This window comes from Trachurus japonicus, chromosome 21 (assembly GCF_045865225.1).
Source record: "Trachurus japonicus isolate A0001 chromosome 21, Traja_1.0".
In the NCBI taxonomy this organism is placed as follows: domain Eukaryota; kingdom Metazoa; phylum Chordata; class Actinopteri; order Carangiformes; family Carangidae; genus Trachurus; species Trachurus japonicus.
This window is the reverse complement of record NC_140927.1, coordinates 23,505,654-23,519,878: the sequence shown is the minus strand read 5'-3', so window position 1 is coordinate 23,519,878 and position 14,225 is coordinate 23,505,654. Positions and strand designations below refer to the sequence as shown.

At 38.9% G+C, this 14,225-nt stretch overlaps 3 protein-coding genes across 3 annotated transcripts; 1 reads left to right on the top strand and 2 right to left on the bottom strand.

Annotated features, from left to right (window-relative positions):
* Positions 1-466: 466 nt before the first annotated feature.
* mitd1 (MIT, microtubule interacting and transport, domain containing 1) lies at positions 467-4,603 on the bottom strand. Its single transcript, XM_085764410.1, has 7 exons — positions 4,323-4,603; positions 3,383-3,484; positions 3,022-3,158; positions 2,368-2,454; positions 2,150-2,262; positions 1,915-1,975; positions 467-1,220 (listed from the first exon to the last, which is right to left on the bottom strand). Exons 1-7 carry the CDS (start codon positions 4,465-4,467, stop codon positions 1,125-1,127), a joined length of 741 nt encoding a protein of 246 aa, XP_085620536.1. The 5' UTR covers positions 4,468-4,603; the 3' UTR covers positions 467-1,124.
* A 475-nt stretch (positions 4,604-5,078) lies between these two features.
* Positions 5,079-8,160, top strand: mrpl30 (mitochondrial ribosomal protein L30). The gene is made up of 5 exons (XM_085765613.1): positions 5,079-5,359; positions 6,269-6,352; positions 7,503-7,649; positions 7,814-7,887; positions 8,017-8,160. The coding sequence occupies exons 1-5, from the start codon at positions 5,333-5,335 to the stop codon at positions 8,147-8,149; spliced, it is 465 nt and encodes a 154-aa protein (XP_085621739.1). The 5' UTR covers positions 5,079-5,332; the 3' UTR covers positions 8,150-8,160.
* A 1,197-nt stretch (positions 8,161-9,357) lies between these two features.
* txndc9 (thioredoxin domain containing 9) lies at positions 9,358-13,215 on the bottom strand. The gene is made up of 5 exons (XM_085765340.1): positions 13,114-13,215; positions 12,032-12,236; positions 11,592-11,710; positions 10,817-11,071; positions 9,358-10,359 (listed from the first exon to the last, which is right to left on the bottom strand). The coding sequence occupies exons 2-5, from the start codon at positions 12,203-12,205 to the stop codon at positions 10,239-10,241; spliced, it is 669 nt and encodes a 222-aa protein (XP_085621466.1). The 5' UTR covers positions 12,206-12,236; positions 13,114-13,215; the 3' UTR covers positions 9,358-10,238.
* Positions 13,216-14,225: the final 1,010 nt, after the last annotated feature.

Sequence of the window (14,225 nt, the reverse complement as noted above, 5' to 3'; positions counted from 1 at the left end):
TTTTTTGTCTTGAATGTTGCTTTTGGGAAAATAATATTACATTTTCATTGGATTCATATTAGACTCACAGTAAATCACTGCCACCGGCGACTTTTCCCACACTGTCAAATACAGAGCTATAGGTTCTAATGACGTTTCATATGTTTTACTCATTAACCAGATGTCAGTGTGTGTTGGCCTTTCTCTCCAGGAATCCAAAAGTCATGTTAATCTGTTAATGTATAAACGACACGTTTCAAACCACTGGACTGCAAAGAGATAACAAGAGCTTCTTTGTCCCGTGATGACAGAATAAAACCAATAGATACAGATTAGGCCAAACCAATAAAACTGTAATTATATTTATGTTTTATGGAGAAATCGATTTAGTGCTGACCATCATGGAAAGTGTAAACATGTATGGTTGTGTCCATGACAACCCAATGTGTGGATGAAGACCATGAGATGTGGTCAAAAGATTATTTCATAAATTGCAAACAAACAAGCTTTAATCTCTGAATTCAAAATCCACTACATCATGAATTATAGTAACTGTGGTCAGGTGTCCAAATCAGACTTAAATATTAGTAAAATATTGCTTTTAATCAGGTGGTGAGATGCATTTTTATTGATTTATTGAATGCAGGTACTTTTGAGCTGTTTATTTTGAGTGTAACACACTGGAGATAAATACGCTTAGACTAAATGGTGAAAAGACAAATAAATAAATGTTTTACAGATCCACAAAGAGACATTTTATTTTAAAATTGCATTTTTATTATTAAACAAATAATTAATTTCCCACCAGATGGCAGCATCACACATTTACTGTATTTTAGAAGGACAAAGGTCATACAAAAGAGTCTTTAAAACAGGGGGAGAAGAGAGAATCCACTTTAGGAATATAAAATATTATATTATAGAGTTGGCTTGTTATTTAAGACACAGTATTGACACAACAAGCTTGTTATAACAACTCTGCTGAAGAATGCCCGCAGGTGCACAATTGTAACGAGGCTGATCATATGCATGAGAGAAGGCAAATTCATCACCACAGCAGATATGTATGTATGTGCACTTTGAAGGCAGGTAAGTAAGTGAGGTCCACTGAGTTAGATAAAAGGCTAAATTAGGCTTCAGGAGTCTCATAGTGTTTTTGTGTGTTTGGTGTGAAAGATGTCTACACTGGTCTCCTGGCACTGCCTGAGGTCATAGTCACAGTATCCGATGGAGAATCGGCCCTGTGGGACGAAACAAACACTTTTTCTTTACCACCAGAACTCAATATGTTGATTGTCACACATTCATGACCAAAAGAAGAAAAAGAAAAAAAGCAGAGAGAAACATTTTTGTTTTGTTTTGGTTTAGTATATACAATGTGCACGGCTCTTCATATGGCTGAAGTGAATTTGATTATTTTTAGTTTTCTCTGTCAGTCTCTATTAGAGTTCATGCATATCAAAAGCAATATTGATTCAATATTAATATCATGTTTTGTTTTGTTTTGTTTTCTGTTTGTATATTTTGAGTTAATTACAAAAAAGACATTCACAACAACAGTTTTGGTCTATGACCTAAATCTGGGGTGTCAAACATGCGGCCCGCCAGCCGAATCCGGCCCAGCAGTGGGTCCAATTAAATATAAGACAGAAGAAGCATAAATATTGTTTAAATTGCACATGTTTTTATTAAGAAATTTCATGTTGTTCATAATATGTTTTGTTGTTTAAGGAAAGTTCATTAACTGTAAACATCTTAATAATGTACTAATACAAAGGGAAAAAAATATTTTTATTTATAGGTTTTCATGCTATTATTTTACTGGTCCGGCCCAGTTGAGATCAAATTGTGCTGTTTGTGGCCCCTGAACTAAAATGGGTTTGACACCCCTGACCTACATCATGGTTGTGCTTTTTATAAGGTAGGTAAACTCACCTTTGGTCTCTTAAAATAATCCAGCCCCCTTCCTATCTTTATGATCCAACCGTTGTCAAACCTAAAAACAAAATTAAGCTCAGACTACTGCCACAAAATAAAGCCACATTGATGGGAAAATATTATATTCTTCAATATTTTATGGTAGTTTCAAAAATAGAAAAAAGATATAAGACATGTTGTGTCTCCATGTATCCATGAAACTGCTGTAACTGAGGACAAGTCATGTTTGTACCTGATCTCCCTGTCATGGATGGTGGACGAGTACTGCAGATCCAGAGTCACTCCCTGCTCACTGAGACTCTCCTTCAGCTCGGCCAAAGCGCTGCTCTGTTGGCTGCTGTCTGCCTGCAGGACGCAACAACAACAGCAGGGAAACAAAAGAGTAAATTGATCAGAAGAGACAGCTTTGGCTGCGACCCTTTTCATTACATGGAGTTAAACACAACCAACCTCATCCTGTGAAGTGAGGAGATGGATCCTTTTCACCTTGCAGGGCGCTTTCAGCAGCATCTCACAGAACCGCACAAAGTTGTACAACTGTGGGTTGAGAGAAGAGTGAGGGCACGTTTGTTATGTCAGAGAACATTTGGTGCAGTTTTATGTTGAGGATAAAACCAAAATATCATCAAAACTAAGGTGCAAAGAGCTATGTTCACTTAAAAAATGGAAAGGTTGAGCTATCCGTGAGTTGTGTGATGCAAGAAAACCAACTTCCAGAGGTCACTCCACACCTACTCTATATACTATACTACTATACCAAACTCCACTATGATGTAACATCTCATCATCAATTTAACTGATTTATCTCATTTTTTATTATCAGCTGGTGTCATTAGAGGACTAGTTTTCCTCAGCTTTTCACATTCAGATGGATTTCATGTCTCATAAATTTTAAATCATTATTAATGTGATGATAATTTATCTTTTCCATTAAATAACATAACTTGTAATCTGTATATACAAAAAAAATACAGATTGGTGTTCTTATAAAGTGAAGGCTCAATGGATCAGTAATGAAATCACACAGAAATGATCAATGGAGCCAAATCCAGCTAGAAACAAAAGCAGAATAAAACCTCAGAGTGATGAAAACATGGATCTTACCTGGTGTGTGTGTCGTATGTACGGATCCTCCACCCAGACCTCTGTGAGTGCACTGCTGATGTACGGCTTGAACAGAGCTTCGTAGCTATGACCGGTAGCGTCCTCTGATATCCTGATCTGCTCGTGGTACTTCCCGTCTGACGGAGGAAAGACAAACAAGTGTAAACATGTAGAAGTGGAGCAATTGATAGCCTCAGTTCTCACACATGTTTTATTATAATATTGTGAAGAGAAAATATGCTCTGATCTATTGGTAATGTGAGTGATTGACTGATCCTACTTAAATTTGATTTAAACCAGAGGACGCACAGCTAGTTGACCCAGCCCTGTGTCATGAGTGGTGGTGAGTGGTGACAGTTACCTTCCTTCATCTGGTTGACATGAACTTTGATTTGCTCGGCTCTGTCCATGTAGCCCTTTATCTTCTCTCTGTAGTGTCCTCTCTTTGACTCATCCTTCACAGCTGCAGGAAGAGAAAGAAAACAAGAAGCAATGATCACGTTCATGTCTTATTATATTCACACTGCTGTATGTGTGTGTCAGGGCTCCAGACTAAATAGTTTTTACTAGGAGAAAAGTGGCCCCTAATTTAAAAATCTCGGAGCGCAAGCAGAAAATTTAGGAGCACAAAGCGACTTGCAAAGCAAATATTCACATTTCCTTTTCATTCATAATCCTCATTCACCTTGGCCTGCCACCTGTAATGACAGATTATGGATTCTTTGAGTGTAAAAACAAAAAAACAACGAGAAAATTTACTGGTTGCACATGTGCAAGGCAAGCACTGTCTCAGATTTTAAGTCAAAGTCAGTTTTATTTATAGAGCACATTTAAAATAAACAAATGTTGACTAAAATGCTTTACAATTATGTGAACAATAAGAACAACAATAACAAGGGAATACAACAAAAAAAGACAGAGACAAAGAACATTTAAAATCAGTGGGTGAAAAGAAAAAGAAAGAAGAACAAACTGAATGTGGCAAAATGTGGAAAAGGCTCTGTCACCTCTGGTTTTTAACTTTGTGTATGGGGTGGAAAGTAGAGATTTGTTGGGAGGATCTGAGGGGACGAGAGGTGGAGTAGGGAGTGAGGAGGAGTTCAGCAATATACTCGGGTGCTAGTCCATGAAGTGGACAAATAAAAGTACATCTATCATGTTTTACAAGTAGCCAGTGAAGAGAGGCCAATGCAGTGTGTGTGTGTGTGTGTGTGTGTGTGTGTGTGTGTGTGTGTGTGTGTGTGTGTGTGTGTGTGTGTGTGTGTGTGTGTGTGTGTGTGTGTGTGTGTGTGTGTGTGTACCTTTCAGCACGTCCATCAGCAGCTGGATCCCCTCCTGGTAGCAGACCAGAGACTCCTGGAAGCGGCCGCTCTGGTCCAGCTCCACCGCCCGTTTCAGGACGGACACCGCGGACGTCTCCATCCCTGACACGTGGTTTTGTGCCATTGTGCTGTCAACTGCAACTGGGCCTACTTTTTGTTTTTGTTAAATCCACAAAACTATGTTGTCATACTTAAAGAATATCAGGAAGTATCGCTCTCCTCCCCACTCTCCAGTCAGTCAGATACGAAAGGTGCGCCACAAAAATAATCCCCGGAGAAACATATCGCTGCGTAAATAAAAGGAAGATACTAGATGGGTACATCTTCAACAAAAACCAAACAGCAGAAATACACACGTAATAATTGCATATTATAATATCTACATAGTGTATCATGTCTTTAAAAATCTTAAATAAGGTTTATCGGAACGATGTTCAAGTAAAATGTGTAATATCGGTGTATTTTCACTGTGACTCATTACACTTCCGGTTAAGTGCGCCACATAAATAACTCCCAGAGAAGCAAAAAAATACTAAATAAACGGTGAATGGGATATGGATAAGTACATTTTCAACACAATAATGCAACTTAAGTGTTCATACTTTATTTAAATCGTCTAATATAAAAGCTAGATCGCGTATTTTCATTTTTTTTTTCTTTTCAAAATCTCAAATAAAGTTTTGAGGAACGTAACCTTGGTAACACTTGTCATGTCGGTGCTTTTTCACAGTTGCACCGCGTCATTTCCGGTGGTGGACTCAACGTGAGCAACCTTTTGCATCGTTGTTTTCTGCTCTTGAATTAACATTGTAGTTGTTTTGTCACATTTTGTGTATTTGTCATGAAAATAGAGACATTTGTAGTTTTGTAGTCGTTAACGGTTAGTCCCGTTTGGTCTCCGCTGTGTGCGCGAGGTGACGGAGCTGTAACCTTGGCCCGTTGGTCTGTAACATCAGAGCTGCTGCAGAGGAACAGAAAGAAAGATAAACATGTCAGGTGTCTGCCGCGGTTTGAAGGTAAGAAGAACCTGCTCTATCTATCTATCTATCTATCTATCTATCTATCTATCTATCTATCTATCTATCTATCTATCTATCTATCTATCTATCTATCTATCTATCTATCTATCTATCTATCTAGTACATTTACAAAACTTGTAGCTTGTTGTAAGCTTAAAACAAATGTGTATTTCTGTTGCAGGTGTAAAATTATGGCATTCACAAAGCAAGAAATTAAAAAGTTGTATAAGTATGTCTCAGTTTAAGAAAAATGTTTAAAAGAGAAAAGATATGTGTCTACAAAAAAGAAGAAAGAGAAAAAGAAGGGGAAAAAGAAAACATAGATAGACAAGTGGTGTCCACTGCTATTTTGTTTGTTTTCTTGTCACTACTATGTTTCATCATCTTTAATATTTTTGAAATAGAGTATACTAATGGTGTTGAAGTAAGCCAATGTAATTATAACAACAGAGAGGGGCAGGTACTAAAAGTTTTCTTCATCCTGCTCCTTTTCATTCATGGTGACAGTGTGTGCATTATGTAAATACTATGTGCAACCTTTTGAAGAATGTATACCATGAATGGAATAAATCAAAATATCTATCTATCTATCTATCTATCTATCTATCTATCTATCTATCTATCTATCTATCTATCTATCTATCTATCTATCTATCTATCTATCTATCTATCTATCTATCTATCTATCTATCTATCTATCTATCTATCTATCTATCTATCTATCTATCTATCTATCTATCTATCTATCTATCTATCACTCCCTCTGCTTCTCCCTCAGCTTGTTTTTGGGCTTTTGCCTTTGACAGGTTAGTTGAGAAAGACAGGAAATTGGAGGGCTGTAACCTCTACACATGGGGCGCCTGCTCTACCCACTAACCATGTCTAACTATTTCTGCTTGTTTCCAGATCCTGACAGAAGCTGCACTGTTACCTTGCCCGTGGTTTGTGCCTGCACGCAGCAAATTTAGCAAAGCCAGAATCCCAAAAGAGGTAAGAAGAACTGAGGCAAAACACTTGCTTTTTTGTTATGTCATCATATGATCTATTTTATCTCAGTTTTACTCAGATGCTCTTTGTTTTACTTTACACTTTCTTTGGTTTTAACTCTTTCATCCCATCTTTTATTATCTTATTGTATCTCATTTTATTTGTTTTTATCATGTATACCTCCCTTTTATTTATTTATTTTTAACTGAATCCTGCACTCTAATTTGAGTCCTCATGGTCTCAATTTGTTGTTGGGTTCTTGTATTGCCTGTTGCTGTATCGCTTGGGCGGTCCACCTCTTATGGTTTTATGGCATTTGTGACTTGTCTCTAAAACAGATTTAAAGCAGAAGTAAGTGATATATTTGTGTTAATATAAGTCTTAAATAGTTATATCTTCCGACAGCAATCACTTACATAGAGTGTTTGGACTGAAACACGGGTCTCTCAGTCACTCTGCTCTGCTCTGAGCCGAAGAGAAAACATTTATCGTATCCTACAGTTTTTATCCAATGAGGAGAGAGAACGGCATGCAGGGCTGTGTGTGCAGCCAAGGAACGCCGTGAATGTGGCGACGTAGGGACGAGGACTGTTATGGTGCGTTCAAGGAAACTCGTATTTTCCGACCGTGAAGTGGTACCAGTTCGATCTGGTACGAGTTCACCGGTCGGAAGTTACGAGTGGCCGTTATAGTGACTTTCACCGGTAAAACAGGTCGGAAAAACACGAGTGGGTTGCCTGGAACGTGTGACTTGAAGCTGTAATTTACGATTTCAAAAGCCTGCCTGGAACGCAGCATTAGCCAAAACGACCGGACCACTTACTTCTGCTTTAAGAAAGAGAGAAAGAGACAGACACACAGAGAGAGAATCAATTATCAACTCTCCACATAATTCATAAGCAGGCTATCCCACCAGCGTTTTCTAAGCCTGGATAAATACCTATAGCAGCTCCTATTAGGGCTAGTCAAAGCCCCAATAATGCTGTTCCCCGAGTCAAACAGCAACAGTATCTTTATGTAATTGTTGCCTCACGTCACGACACATACAGACTAGAAATGAATCTGGCCTAACATGGTAATAAATAATGACGCTCCTCTCTTCTGGACTTATAAACAATTCAAGCTTTACTTAAGATTATTTGTCTGTTGACAGATTTTTGCTGAGAGATCAAAAGAACATGAGAAGTACGGGGGCGATCCGGACCAGCCTCACAAACTGCACATAGTGACTCGAGTTAAAAGTGTGATGCGAAGGCCGTACTGGGAGAAGGAGATGGTGAAACACTTGGGGCTTGAAAAGGTAAAAAAATATGTGTTCCTTTGGAAATTCATAACAATTTAATTTACCTCTTGTCTAGTGCTGTATGCTTTGTGAATGAACAGGTTGTGTATCAAGAAGATTTACGGTCAAAAAAGTTATCTAACATGTTTTTACACTTTGTTCTCTCATTGTGATGCGTTCAGCCTCATGTTCCTGTAATTCACAAAAATACACCTGCAGTCAACAGTCAACTGAAATTTGTCAAGCACCTGGTGAAGTAAGTCAATGTCAATGCAACACACCTCCTTTTTCAAAATAAAGTTGTTGAGTATGTAAATCATGAAAAGATGCAGTTACAGAAAATCCTGCCCCTCCCGATGGTTGTTTCTTCTCCTCATTCATTCAGGATCCAGCCTCTGAAGACTCCCTACGGCCTCCCTGACGAACAGGACATGGCCGACACCTACATTAACAGCAACGGAGAGCTGATTGTCCGTCGCCTCCTCCAACCTGTAGACACCAAGGCCATCGAGTCCTAGCCCCACTCTCAGTAGATTAAAAAATACATTTGTACATAAATATATTAGAAATGACCCAGAGCTCCAACTCTACTGGTTCTGACTCTTATTACTTGAAGGTAACTTTGTGCGGTGTGTTGTGAGCTGCTGCACTTCTTCAGACTAAAATGAGATGAGAGATCACGCGTTAAATGGACAGAAGGAAAGACGATCATCTTCTTCCGACTAATATGAAATGATCACAAGTTCAATGAAGCAGGAAAGAAGATCCAACATGTGAACATGTGAACAGCTCTGTCATGTGAATACAGCTGTGTTACAGGTTCAGGTCTGTTTTGTCCACCCATCTTAAAATAACCAGTCAACACATACCTGTTCAACTGTACAAGTTTCATCTGTTTTCCATCACAGTTTACAAACAGGTGATGGATGTTGAGGTTTTTTGTTAAACACAACTCATATGAACTTAAATTAAAGAACTTTTGAAATGAAACATGTCTCTCTCTCTTTTTGTTTTGCTGTGTCATGATATGACCACAACTACTAGTCCTTTTTTCCAGAAGCCATCTCTACACTACACACTCATACAGGTGTTTTTTTATTTTTATTATTATCATCTTTAGACCTCTTTACAGGACGGTAATATCACACATCCATTTAAGCTTTTACAAGTTATAAGCTCCACCAGTTTCACACACATTTCAAAAGAGGATAAGATAAGCGCAGTCTCCGCCCACCCTCCAGAGGTGCATTGCTAATGAGCTGCTGGTTTTAAAATAACCAAAAAGGGTCGCGGGAGGGGGACTTTAAATGTGAATATTTCTGGTTTCTTTGTTTTTATCCCTTTCTTTTCTTTGAAGATGACACGCTAGCCATTCTTTAAAGTATGTATTTAAATGTTTAATGTCTTATAGGCCCATGTGGGCTGGGCACAAAAAATGTGCATGACACTCAAATAAAATAAATCAATCAAACTCAAAGTCTCTAGTTTGCTCGCCAGGCACTTCTTTGGAAAATAAATCCTTAGCGGGGTCTGAAGAAGTCAGATAGAGCTGGTAGCTGATATCATGTGATAAATAATTTCCCAGGGAATCTCAAGCTTTTCCAGTACATTTGACATTTTCTTTTTTTTTCCATGACTGGATGATTAGTATCCAGGTTTTCCAGGCCATGTGGGAACCCTGTCACAGCTTTATAGAAGAGCATATGAAATCAAAGGCGACTCAAAGGACCTTTTATGCTTTTTATTAAGTCTGCATTAGGTCACACTCTTGCTACAAGGAAAAGCCATGTGTGAACATGTCATCTGATGCTAAAAGATGATCGATCTTGGCACTCACATGCATCATGGTTTCTGTTCAAACACCAGTCACAGGGAAACGTGAAATAAACAGAACTACTTGAATAAATGAGTATTAAAGTAATTCAAGGTTTTTGCCGATAAAGAGACAAAATCAACAACACAATAAAACAACTAAGAGTTAGTTGATATACGACAGGGACAGTAATGAAATGTATCGTCTACATGTTGATGTAAAATGTCTCTCTTGAAGTGCACGACAGGTGACAAATGAAAGGAAAGTGGAGACAGAATGAATGCAGGTGCACTCCACAGTACATCCAGTGTCAGAGGCAGTGATATAATAGCCAGGCCTAAATGCTTGATCCCAACAGTTATGGGATGTGGAAGTGCAGTTATGCCCTGGGGGGAGGGGGGCTTATATTGCTGGCATAGCTTGGGTCCACTTGTCTCCTCAGAGGACGGCTCGGTGGTGTTCATCCCTCCATAGACGAAGCATGAAGCTGTTCTAGCAGCACATGGCGGCGCAGCGTCTCACTTCCTTCAATTTGTCACCTGTCCATGTGTCATTTTGTAGTTATTCAAATATAAAACACAGCATATAAATCATTAAATAAGGCTGAAACACAAACAGGAAAATGCTTTCATAAAATGATTTGATTAAAAATATGGAAATTTGTATTTAATTGGTAAGTTGATGAAAGAAGAGGAGAAGGAAAATTAAAGCGGGCTGTCTTCTTGACCTTTTTTTTTTTTTTTTTTTTTTTTTAATGAGGTAGCCCTGAGGAAGAAAACTACTGTCAGCGCTTCTTAGTCATCTCCAGAATCTGAATCTGAGTCGTATCCTCGCCCTCTGATGGTTTTCTTCTCCACTTTTGTGAACTTTGTGCCTGGTCTCTGTGTCACTGTGGGGGGCTCCAACCGGTTACCACTGGAAAAAGCAGAAAGGAGCAAAAGGTTAGTGTCAAAAACAAAGGTAGAGCAACAATCAGTACATTTTACATGCACAGCTTAATCGAGCTATGCTCAAAATTCGATTTTGGCGTCTAATCGGACTTCTGTCCTTGTCCCAGTTTACATGCAACGGAGAAAATCGAATAACTGACGGCCACCTCATGCGGCGATAGGCGTCGTTTCTGCCGTTCCCTGTCCTGTTGACTTTGCTGTTACCGAGTAAAAAACTGAATATAAACAACTTATAGGCTTAATTAATTTTCAACTACATGCTGAAGAAAATCGATTTCCAGTCACATTATCTGGGTGTCTTAATCAGAGTTGGAGAACTTCGATATTAGTCGGACTAAGGCAATAATTAAGTTTTTTTTCCCAGTGTCATGTAAACGTACTGAGTGTCTTTGTTTTCAACTGAATCAGCGTCTGTGTCTCACCTGTAGTTGATGACGTCCGCACAGCCGAGTCTCCATTCCAGCATCTCTGTAGGAAACTCATCTGTGTTTCCCAAGTCAGCGAATCCAACCACGTAGTCCTTTGTTTTTCCGTCCGTCAGCAAAGCCAGCGTGGGAATAACCTTGATCCGCAGCCTCTCCGTCAGAAATGGAGCCTTCTCTACGTTCAGTTTGATGAATTTGGTCTCGACGTGCTTCTTTGCCAGGATGGCCAAGTGTTTGTCGAGGATCTTACATCTACACATAAGAGAGAGAGAGAGAGAGAGAGAGAGAGAGAGAGCACAGGGTGATGAGTTTTGCAGTCTGATGATAACATACTGCAGCAACTATCACTGAAAAACAAAGAAATTAAGATCAAAGAAAGTGTGATCATGTGAACAACAGTAAAGCAGCACAACAAAGTAAAAGCCAGTTGCTTGAAATGTCACGTTTCAAGGTGGTTAAGTTAAGGCTGCAAATAATGATTTTCACGAATCAATGTCTATCCAATTTATTGTTAATATAAATAAATTGTGAAAAATGACAAAGCTATATATTCAAACTGCCTGTTTTGTTCAACAGAGTTAAAACAGGAGGATTTAATTTGCAATGATTCATAAAACAGAAGTAGATTTCACATCTGAAAAGCTGAAATTCTCTTGACTTAATTATTACAGTAAACTGACTTGTCATTTTAAGGCCCCTCAGCAAATTCCCCAATTGCACACCTGTCGCTCCATTACTATCAAGGCTGTTAGTGAATTTGCTGTGGACTTACCTGAAGGTGGAACTTCTGTAGAAGTGACAGACGACATTCTTGCTGTCCTTGACCTCTCCGAAAAAATCTTTCTCACTTGGGATTTCTCTTAACTCCCCGTGTCCTTTAGACAGCCACTCCTTAAGGAAGAGAGAACATGGATGAGTAAAATAACAAGTGATCTCAAATAGTGGCAAAAAACAGAAGCTTTTCAAAAGATTTTCAAATGATTTCTTCCTCAAAAGTTCACGATATTCCCATTAATTCAGTGACGACTGGAATAGCAGGATTCAAAATCAGGCTGTCGCAAAATAACAACAAACTTGCAATTAATGACCATCTCTCACCACAGCAGACCTTGACATATATGAGGTTGTTGTATGTAAATGTTTTGTTTGCTGAAACATGTACATGTAGGGACTTATACTGCGTAACACGTTACAAGGCAACATCCCACTCACCTGCTTCTGTTTCTGGGCTTTTTTCAGCGCCTCTAACCGCCTCTCCTTCAGTCTCTCCAGGTCGTCTTCATCCATCTCATTCAGTTTGGCCAGCTGTGCATCCACCTGCTCCTCCACCATCTTGGCTGACTGCTCCAGCACCTTGGTGATAATGTCCATCGATTGGTTGGCCATGGTTGTCTGCTAAGTGTGACCAGCTAAAAACCTGCAGAGATAAAAAAAACAAAAAAAACAAACAGATAAAGTAAGGTAAGACATAACACCAGGTAACACTTGAGGCCACTCTGTACTGTCCATATTATTCTCCATTTCAGTGACATGGCATTTTCCAACACAGATCACAAACTATATGATTTAAAGTTTATTTTAACACAGTACAAAAGAACAAAAATAAAAACAAACAACAATTCCAACAATGTTAATTCCAATATATACTATAATAGGTTATAAAATCGTAACAATAGTATGATAATAATAACTGTACAATATTAAAACTACAGAATGAGTGTATTACACATTTAGCTTTTGCTAACTAGTTTGACAATCGCCTTAGGGAGAACAAAGCAGCATTTGTCAAGGATCAGCGTTACATAACAGTCAGAGCTTCGGGTAACGGAGGAAAACGCTACTCTACGAGCTGTCAGACCCGGTATCGTCTTTCAGGTGGAGACAAAAGCTGCAGACCGGTCACGCCTTATTTCTGCCGGCTGTTAGCTTTGTTAGCCCCGCTGCTGCTAGGCTACAGTATATATAAAGCTCGGTTTCTCTCTTTTAGCTCGACTCTTCTCCCTTTTTCTTTCTCTACGTCGCACAAATACACGCTTGTAAACCGGGAAATGTAGCTAGGAGCTAAACTGAGCCGGTAATCACGGGAAATATTTTAGCATCAGACAGGATTAGTTGTTGTATTAACTGTTAGCCTGCTGAGCTAGTTAACGTTAGCTCACATTAGCCTCGTCGACGTCACGTCAACGCTCCGACCGACGTGGCGGGAAAATAACAATAAATCACAATAAACATCAATGATCTACGGTGTTAAAGTTGAGCTATAGCTATTAACCTCGCTGCCGTTTACGTTTTACCTGGAGGATTTTGCAGGTACCCGCTTCGTGCGCGAAATGCAAATACGTGCCCCGGATGTGACGACACAGCAGGTGTTACGTCAAACTGCTTCCGGCTTCTTCTTTCGGCGGTTGGCAAACAGCGTTTCTGTGCATTACCGTCCGCCACCGACTGGTTGGGAGTGTAGGTTGGTTAAATACCACTCTCACTATGGACAGAATCAAAACCCAGCCTGGATCATTTCACACAAGAAATTCTCCAATATGCAACTACAATAAAAGACATTAAAAATAAAAAAGCTATGAAAACGAACTGTATTTTTGAAAGATTCAACATAGCCCCTCTTTAAGAACTTTTTACTAGGTAAATGGATTCTTCCAAATCTGGCAATGTTTATTTGTATTTTATTTAATTTTTATTTATAATGTCATTATTTGTATTGTTATTGTCATTTTTGTTTCCTTTTACATTATTGTCTTTGTTTCCTTTTACATTATCCCCCTGTCTGCTCTGTCCACCTCTATCTCTCTGTATAATGCATAATGTTAACATATGCTATGTTATGTGCTTGGATAATTATGTTATGCTTACAATAAAGCAAAAAAAAAAAAAAAAGAATACCACTCTCACTCAATAAAAAAACAAAACAAAATAAAATAATAGTAACAATACTGTTTTGATCCGGCTTCATGCGCGGCGTTCCAGGTCCTTGACATTTTCAACACTAAACGGAAATTTCCTGATACTCAAACACAAATAAATGGACTATTATAAATGTATTTAAAAACAAACCAAAACAAGGTGATTATCTATTTGTATCCCCTAACCCTAGAATAAGAAAAAACCCAGATTACCTGAGTACATCAAGCTTATGTTATGTACTTTGCCTGCCCTCCCTTCCTATGAACCAGTCTATCATCCAGTCCTCCCTCTATGCTGGCCTGCTCTCCCTGCCTCCCTTGCCTAAAAGAAGCTTCCTTCATCAGCTGTTGTTAACATTTCCATGTTTCTCACATTCTCTGTTGTAAACAGTTTTCTTGTCTGTAACAACAACTATTGCACCGCACGTCTGTCCGTCCTGGGTGAGGGATCCCTCCTCTGTTGCTCACCCTGAGGTTTCTCCTGTTTTTCC